We start from the raw sequence: 9,396 nt of genomic DNA on the forward strand, positions 1-9,396 counted from the left end.
CTGTGCAGTACTATCAAAAACAAGTGAGACCCCATTGTCTCTAGTGCAGTGTAAAAGCCTAGCCACTCAGTTATGCAACCTCTGCAGAGCCAGTAGTATGAACTCTTGCACCACTTACTGAAGCTACACAGAATTGATTTTTCAAAGGTTTGTATTGTGTGCCATTGCCGATCCATTGGCGTTGCCTGACACAACTGTTACAAAAACAGTTCACTTGAAAATAGTAACTTGGCCTTCCAGGTCACTGCCCATTCAAAAGTTGTGTGTACATCTGTCTTACTCTAAACCTTCATTCGGCAAAGTATTCCTAGGAGCACTTCTTGTTCAGATACTAGACTGGAGGCTGTAGATGTATTTTGAAGTACCGTATATACTCGACTATAAGTCGAGAAATGTTTGCCCCCAAATGGTCCCCAAAATCCTCGGGTAGATGTATTCAAGAGTCAGTGGGGTCCTCCGACCAAGCGTCCATCTGGGGCGACCCTGGGAAGGGTGCACGTTCGCCCCTTGCAGCCTTCTCTCCAGCAGGTCTTCCTCCTGAGAAGGGAAGCTGGCTAGAGAGAAGGCTGGGAAGGGTGCATGTGCGTCCCTGCAGCCTTTTCTTCAGCCGGGTTCCCTCCTCCTGAGGAGGGAGCCCGGCTGGAGAGAAGGCTGGGAAGGGCGTCCCTCGCAGGCTTCTCTCAAGGTGGGGTCCCTCCTCATGAGGAGGCAGCCCGGCTAGAGAGAAGGCTGCGAAGGGTGCACGTGTGTCCCTTGGAACCTTCTCTCCATCCGGGCTCCCTCCTCCTAAGAAGGCAGCCCGGCTAGAGAGATGCTGATCGTCCTGGAGCCTCTCCCCAGCTGGGCTGCCCCCTTAAGACTGACCCTCGACTTATCCACAGGTCATATAAAATCTCAATTTCTGCTCCCAAAAGTTGACCTTGACTTATACATAAGGTCGACTTATACACGAGTATATACGATACTCATTGATCTCAGATAATTGAGTTGCCTTTTGGGGAGGGATTTGTATGTATGGAATACATGCATTTGGGAATAAGGTGGGAAAAAGTAAAGTGGTTTCTGAAAGTCCTTTGAAGATGTTCATATTACTCATAATTCCAGAATGCTTCAGGTATAACATGCAGTTTCAAATAGTGACAATCAACTGTTAATTTTATCCAGAAGTTGTTAGGTGTTTTGATTCACAGAATGCTAGTCAAGTTGTTCCTCCTCTGAAGGAAACAGATGGATATACAGTGGAAGGTATGCACTGTGTAAAAGTTGCAATGCATTAGTGAAGTAACTTCAGCAGTTTTGAGCCAGGTTATGGAATATGAACACATTTTTGTTCCTAGTAAAATGGATACTTTGCACAGGGATAAGTAGGTAATATTATTTATGTTAACATAATCGCCAATACAATTGCAAACCAAAAAAGTAACCTGTCACAGGGAGCAGCTGAACAGGTGCACTATTTTCAACGTTTTTTTCCATTAATTAAAAAGTTGTTCAGTTGGACTAAAGGTGGGAAGATCTGTTAGGTTTGCCTTCTCTCACATTAATGTTTTAAGAACAAAAAAATTTCCCCTCCCTGAATATGAAAACAATTGGCAAATTCTTGATTTTTTTCTCATTTGCACTGGCCAAATTTAGCAGGTAGAATGACTGGCAGCCTGGAGAGACTTGCCTGAATTGTTAAAGCTGAGAAAGTGCCCTGAAAAAAAAGTGGGAAATGAATGCAGCACAAACATGGTTAATACACAGTGTTTCAAATCCAGATATTTGAGAGTTAAGCACTCAAACCCTGACTTGGATGAGTGAATCTGCCAGTTTTGGTTTTCAAAATTAGATTTTCCTTTCATTCCAAACTAAGGTATTTTCAAATTTTCATAGTCTTATAGGAAAAAAGATGGGGAATTTTCACCTGTCCCTAAATCAGAACCTTTTACAGTAGGTACACCTGAGGTGAGTATTTGTAGCAACCATGGTGTCCTTTGTCAGCTGCACAGAAAAATGTGGTCTAGCCTCCACCTGCGACGAGTTGCTTGCTTGTTCATTCATCAAGGTTATGGAAAGCTGCCATTATTAAGGGAAAAGGTTTTTATGTAGACTATACAAATATGCTGCTCATTATTTTTTAGAAAGTATCATAGCCTTTTCCCTCTATGGACCAAAACATACTGCAGAAATAATCCAGTTTGAGACCACTTTAACTGCCTTGGTTCAGTGCTAGGGAATCCTGGGAACTGTAGTTTATTGTTCTTGCTGATATTTGTACCCATTTATAAAAGGTCATTTTGAGTGTATTGTTTTATATGGCTGTTTGGTCACTGTTATTGCATTTTATCTTGTACTGGCCGCATGCCATAATAAATGATTGATTGTAGTTTATTGTTGTACCAGAGCTCTGACAGAGAAAGCCAAATGTGTCACAAAACTACAGTTCCCAGAATTCCCTGCATTGAGTCAAGGCAGTTAAGTGGTCTCAAACTGGATTATTTCTGTAGCGTGTTTTGGACTTATGTCGGCTCCAAGGTAAATGCTCACTTCTTACTATACATGCAGAAATTTTAAAAGGTGATGGCACCAGAATTCTGAACAATTGAACAGATTAGGAGTGGGGGAAGCTCAAAAATATGTTTATCAGCAGGTCTTTATTTATAATATAGGCTGAAGCAATCATTACAATGTAGAAGGGCAACACAGTTAACAGTAATTTTTATTTATAGCAGTTCAGAACAAAAACGCTGCATGGGAGAGAGGTCAACTCTCAATACAAACTAGCAACTAAACCACAATAACTTACCATTAGAAACATTTTGTTTTTTAAACGGTGACACTGCTTTTACAATAGGCAAGGAACACAAAAGGGGAGGAAAAAGACCCAACAGAACATCCAAATGGGTTTGTCACATGTTAACATTGAATTTTGGCAATAGTGTAATAAAAATTGAGAGTAATTCTAGTGCTTAAGGAACTAAAGAAGCTGCACTTCTGGGTACAGCTGCATCCAAAAGGTTTCCTAAATGTGAATTTTGGATGAAATTCATCAGGAGTGCCTCCTACCCAAGCCCCAATGAAGTGAATGAGAATTACACAAGAGCCCAGCTGAGCCCTTATGAAATAACCATTTATTTAAAAAATGAAGCTTGCCAGGAAATTATATTGACAGCCTGCATCCTTTTCAGATTTTTTTTTAAAAAAAGGATTTGTTGAATGCAAAAAATCTTGAAGCATCATTTGCAGAATGCATCCGCTATTTCATCAAGACTGATGGGCTTGTACTGCAGGCACCACTGTCTTTTGTGTGTGTGTGTGTGTGTGTGTACATTTTGTCATAAGGAGCTTTGTTTTTCAAAGAAAGGAGAGCTTATCATTTAAGGATCATGCTTTTTGTTTTGCTTCTGAAGCCATAACATAAAAAAGTGTTAAGCAACCACAGCAGTGTAAATGTATATAGAACACAGTGACTATAACAGTTTTACGATACGTTTCACATCCAATGCAGTTATGTATTTAAAGCATAAGAGATTATGTAGGCAAGATGGCAGCCAATAGGAGTCTCCAGAGTGTCCAAGGAAGAGTAGATTGTGCGTATACGCATGACCTAGCTCCTTCCACTGCAGGTTGCGTCTTTGCAACTGCAAATACACAGGTCTGTTGTCTATAATCCCGCTTGCATTGCCCATATAGAGATAAGGCAGAAGGTATCCATTTAGATTACAGAATGTTCTAAGAAATCACGAAAGTGGAACACCTGTGGTGCCTGAGTTACGCACTTTTCTACCGACCCCCTGTGAAATGGATATATCACAGCAATTTTCATTTTTAAGAAAACAAAGTCCCACCAATAAATTTATTAATAGCTTCCCCCAAAATACATTGCTGAGAACAATAAAAAAGAAAGCAGTGGTCAGTCCCCTCCCTCTCCAATGAATAAAATCAAAAGTATGTTCCCCGTCCCACCCACACACCCCAAATCTTGAAGTATTTAGGAAAAGCCAATCCAAAATGCCACTTAAGAAAAACAGGCCCCTTTAAAAAGAAATGTTTGTAGTTTTACTGGAATTCCCAGCTGGTTACCCATCAGCTTTTTGAGTGGTTTCCTCAAAACTATTTGGGGCTTTTCCTGTTTGTTTCTTTAGTTGCCCAGCCTGCTGGGCATAGCCAGTAAAAGATATAAAGTTATAATGAAGAATTCCCTGGTATTTTTTCTCTCTCCCTCCCTCCCTCTCTCTCTAAACAGTTTAACACATGTCTGCCTTTACTTCAACTTTACAGCATTGTAAATGTATATTGTCATTTTTTAAGGGAACAAAACGTGAAGCAAGAAAATTTAAGGTTATGTGAACTGACAGAAGATGTTGCTTTTGAAGTTCTGAAGAAAAGGGAAAAATATTTTTTAAAAAAACAAACAACAGGGAGCAATCCACAGAGGCTTTTCCTGGGCAGGAAATTTTGTACAACCCCAACAGCTTCATGGGGCTATTGCAGGAGAAGTTCCTAGTGGACAGGACCCAAAAATCTTTTAAACACCCTATTTAAACAAACACTGCAATACAATATGGCTTATTTGGACGCGTTTACCATGAAGCTACTGCTAGGCTACTTTTGTGCAACAGTTAAGTCCTCCCATTTTCCTAACCCTCTAAACACTCTAACCGATTACAGGCTGCTCTCTCTTCCACTATATATTGCTTTAGTCAATCAGCTGCGGTTTCCTGCTTTTAACACGTAAAAACAACTCATCACCAAACTTCACGGAGGACCTGTTTCTCACTGTGTCCTTTGTACAGTAAAGTTAACAACTGGTTTCTGGACCCTCATTATTGCAAGGTGCTCTGTTATGAGCTTGCAATAGTGAGAATGCATTACAACTTCCCTCCTCCTGAAGTTTAAGCTACTTGACATTTATTGTAATCTTTCTCCTAGGCATGTAAAACTTATAAAGAGTTATAAAAAAGTTAAATGGGATTTGGCACCTTCAGGGGAAAAAATAAAAGGGAAATGCTGATTTTTTTTAAAAAAAAAGCAGGCAAAAAAATCCCATATTTACAAAAATGGAAAGAAAAAAAACCTTATGAGACAGAAAAATGTTGCTCCTTAAGGATTTTAGTTTGCAAATTCTCTCCCTCCCTCCACTTTATAGAACGTTTCATCTGTCTGATACTGAGCATCCTACAAAACCTTGATTGTACAGTGGAATGAATAGAGAGACAAAAGACGATTTCATCAGGTAGTTCAAGTCTCTGTGTTAAGATGCAACTCTGGCAGTGGTCCAGCTTTTAAGAAATGCGGGGTGCTGACCGATCATTCGTGGTGGTCTTCTTCAGCTTAACACCTCGGCGAATCGCATTCAGCATATCTTCGCCTTGTGGGGCCTCGCTGGCATTCTGGACTCCCAACTGAGGTGCTGGCTGACAAGGAGGAGCAGTGAGGCCTGGGCTCCCCCTTTCGCTTTCCTCTCCCTCACTTTCGGTGGTGGTCTGTCTCAGCTCCTCTATGGCGCTTGGCTTCTGGGCCACGGCTGGAGGGTTGACAGATGCTTGATTGCTCCATGATGAGGATGTGCCCACAGCTCCTTGGCTGCCACTTCCAGCCTCGGGACTTGGTTCAGGGCTTTCTTCTGTTCCTGCCGGCAAGCTTGGTAGTCCTCCTGGTATGTCTGGTACAGTTGGTGTTTTGACTGGAATCACAGGTGTCTTAATAGGGATTGGGCCTGCCCCGATAGTCCCACGTCTGACAGCCGGTTTGGTAGAAGGGGTCCGTCGGATGGTTGCTACACCTGGTGTAACCATCACAGGCCCCAGTGTGGTGGGGAGGCCTGCAGTGGAAGCAGGGCGCTTGGCATGAAACATGCGACGGTAAGACTGACTGATATCGCTGTTTCTTGGAATCGTTGAAGACTTGTCAAATTCTTGCTGTTCTGGCTCCTGGTCACCACTGACAGAAAAGTAGTCGTAATCTGAAACTGAGGATGGAAAATGTTAAGGCAAGTAGCTACTAAAAAGCAAGACAGCTGTATTAGGTCTTCCTTTGGAGGCCATTCAGCTAAGATGCAACAGAGGAAGTGAGGAGATTGCAAGACTCACTCCAAATGCCCTGGTGAGAGATCAGCTGTCATGTGGCTCTAAATCTCCCCAAACCATTCAAACTGGCTGTTTTAGACACTATAGGGACTGGTCCCTAGTCCCCCCCCCCAATTTTCTCTTCCTCTCCTCCTTTGTATATCACATCTAGTGAATCCCTCTTGGAACTGAAGAGCAATGATAGTTAAATGAAATAAAGGGATTTGAGAAGGTATGCCTGAAGGTAATGACTGTCTTCTTTGTCACTGACCTCATGTAAGCAACCAACACTGATATTTTCCAGCTTTTCAAGAGAGGAATGTCTATGTACTTCCAAGGTACATTGGACTTAGGGCAAATCCATTAATTTCATAGGGTTTTCTTAGGAAAGGAATAGTCAGATGTGGTTTTACCAGTTCTTTCCTCTGAAATATAGCATACAGCACCTAGTATTTGTTGGTATTCTCCCACCCAAGTACTAACCAGGGCTGACCCTGCTTAACTTCCAAGATCAGCTGCAATCTGGTGCCTTTAGGGTACTGAAGCCCATGTCAAGAGAGGGATAAAAATAATAATACTAAATAGCAATGAAAGCAAGTTCTTAGTCTAAAAAATGGGTCAATTTTAGTGGCTAATTTTTGAGTGCAAAACACTAGAGTGCTAAGAGCCAGTGTGATGCATAAAACAAATCACAAAATCACAAATAACAATTTTACGTCCTTTCAAATGTCCTACAAGTTTATTCTATATCTTTTCAAGATTGTATACCCATCAATGTCAGCATCACCTTACACGTGTATTCATTTTAACTTCCTCATTCCTATGGACTAAAGATTTGTCAATTCACTCTTCTTTTTCTTTGTTGAAACAAAAAATGACATGTATGAACTTTGTAAAGTTTGTAAAACACACAGATTTGGTGCAGCAACTGGTTTGGCCATACTGAAGGAACAATATGGTAAAGATGGGTATGTCAATGCATCCGTTTCCTTACCTTGTGAGGGAATGGTATCCTCTGAGCAGCATGGTGTGGTTGTCTGGGTGCTGTAGCCACTGGAACACTGCAAGGAATCCCGACTGCTTCTCTGGGTATCTAACTGTAGCCCACGGCTCAGAGCAAGAGCCAGCTCTTCACATGCCTCCATCTCCTCTCCTTGCTAATAACACAATATAAGCCTCTCATTAGATTGTGAAGCAAGATTGTTGGGGCAATCCAAAGGCACACTTATGGCCTATTACTGCAATGGCCCTTTAAAAATATGAATCTGCACGACAGTGTGGATTGAATCTAGACTCTGTCATGTTTAGAGGAGACACACTGAAACCACTAGATGACTAACTTCAGCTTTACAGGTTTCAGCGGGTCTATTCTAGGTCTGGATCCCACCCCAAATTTCTAAGTTTACCTTTGCTTTTTGTTGTTCAGTCTCCACCAAGACTCCCTGTGCTAATAGTCCACAACATCTAGAACAGGGGTAGGCAACCTTTTTGAGCCGGAGGCCAGGTTGGTCCCTCACAACTGGGGGGGTGTGTGGAGCTTCCACCCTTGGGGCGGACCGCATGCCGGGGGCGGAGCTTCCACATCCGGGGGCCAGGTCTCCTTCTCTTTGCCGGCCCCTCACGGGGCCCCAGGCCCTGTCAGAGGCCAGGAAAGAGCCAGCGGGGGCCCCAGTGCAGGCGACCCCCTCAAAAAAGCTGGCGGGGGCCGCCAGTGCTGGAGGCCTCCTCCTCTTTGCTACCCTTTTGCCGTCGCTGGGCCTCCAAGAGGGCCCAGCGACGGCAACGGGCTCCCAGAGGGTCGCTGCCGCCGCCGCCAGAACCTCTTGGAGGGCCCAGCGACGGCAACGGGCCTCCAGAGGCTCGCCGCCCTCCTGGAGGGCCCCAGTGAAGGCAACGGACCTCCCAGAGGCCCGCTGCCGCCACTGGAGCCCTATTCAAGGGCTCCGGCAGCCTCAGCGGGCCTCAGCGAAGTCTCGCGCACCTTCTTGTGGTTGCACGAGACTTTGCCTCTAGGCCGTCGCCATTTTGTAGGTCGCGCGAGATTTTGCTGCCATTTTGAAAAAACAAAATGGCGGCCCCTGGGAGCCTGGAAAAGCCACAATCGGCACCGGCCAGAGCCGGAAAGGCCTCCGTGGGCCGGGGGTTGCTGACCCCTGATCTAGAACATGCTGTTAAGAGACCCCATACACAAATTATCCAGACTGTACATTGCCCTAAAAGCTAAATGGATGGAAGGTAGTACTGTATAGAACGTTTTCAGTAACCAATCAAAAAAATAAATATAGGCAACCAAATCTGTAAGTACATTTGAACCCACTTGGTTTCTCCTCCTGGCCAAATTGGTACAGTCTAGGATGGGCTTGAACTGCATGCTATTTCAGTGTATCTGATTTCATTTTCAAATTACTGTTCTCACCGAGAAACACACTGGGCAGAAAGACTTGAGTTTTCACAAAAGCCTTCCTCAAAGAAGAGGCATTCTGGCAGAATAATCCTTCAAGCAGCAAAAGTCTGTGGGACTTTTCTTTGAGGAAGACTAATGATATTATCCTAACCAATTTGGCACCAACATGCTCACCCATGAGATAAACTAGAATAAGAGTCTCACCCTTGCAGCAGCTGATGCGGTCATGCTCCGGGGTCTTTGGGCTTCCTCCGTGGACAGAGGTGGTCCACTCTGTGCACCCCCAGCAGAATCTATTTCTCGTTTTTCCTTGCGGCGTTGCAAAGTGTTTACCATGGGCTGGTCATAAGGACCTGGTTTAGCCCAATCCTAGGAAAAAAATTCTATTAGTCTTAAGTTTATACATACTGTATATTATTATACCCTGGTGGGTCACAAATGTAAATATACATGTTGAGCTTTGCAACATTTAATATCAAAGATTTCTTGTCTCCCTGAGACCATATCTAGCTTTTTTCCTCAAATGTTCCACACTGCAGAAATAAAGCAGTCAGATATCACTTTAACTGTCATGGTGCTATCTTGTGATATCCTGTGATTTGTTAGTTTGTTGAGGTATTCAACCTGGTCTGTCAGAGTGGTCCGGTGCCTCGCCAAGGTACAAATCCCAGGATTCTGTAAGATACAGTTGTGGCAGGTAAAAGTTGTGTCAAACTGCTCTATTTCTGCAGTATGGATACACCCTGGAATGCAATAAATATACTGTAGTTTCCAACTCTCTCAGGTCTTATATTTTAATGTCCTCTTGACTCTGGTGCAGGCAGCAGAGAACAGGATCATTTTGGTGTAACTATCCCTACTTCCTAAAATCTTGATTTAGGGTAAGGATGGGCAACTCTGCTGGGTCTATGAACAGGTCAGGGACGTAGCCGGGGGGGGGGG

At 43.5% G+C, this 9,396-nt stretch overlaps 1 protein-coding gene across 12 annotated transcripts in view; it reads right to left on the reverse strand.

Moving 5' to 3' along the window:
* Positions 1–2,617: 2,617 nt before the first annotated feature.
* MTSS1 (MTSS I-BAR domain containing 1) overlaps positions 2,618–9,396 on the reverse strand; it is a 186,006-nt gene continuing 179,227 nt past the window's right edge. For all 12 annotated transcript variants that reach the window (XM_042465784.1, XM_042465791.1, XM_042465783.1 and 9 more), the window contains 3 exons: positions 8,659–8,823; positions 7,045–7,207; positions 2,618–5,953 (listed from right to left, as the gene is read on the reverse strand). In XM_042465784.1, the coding sequence (XP_042321718.1) occupies positions 5,268–5,953; positions 7,045–7,207; positions 8,659–8,823 (1,014 nt within the window). In that variant the 3' untranslated portion in view covers positions 2,618–5,267. The remainder of the gene's footprint in view (positions 5,954–7,044; positions 7,208–8,658; positions 8,824–9,396) is intronic.

Source organism: Sceloporus undulatus, chromosome 4 (genome assembly GCF_019175285.1).
Source record: "Sceloporus undulatus isolate JIND9_A2432 ecotype Alabama chromosome 4, SceUnd_v1.1, whole genome shotgun sequence".
Classification (NCBI taxonomy): domain Eukaryota; kingdom Metazoa; phylum Chordata; class Lepidosauria; order Squamata; family Phrynosomatidae; genus Sceloporus; species Sceloporus undulatus.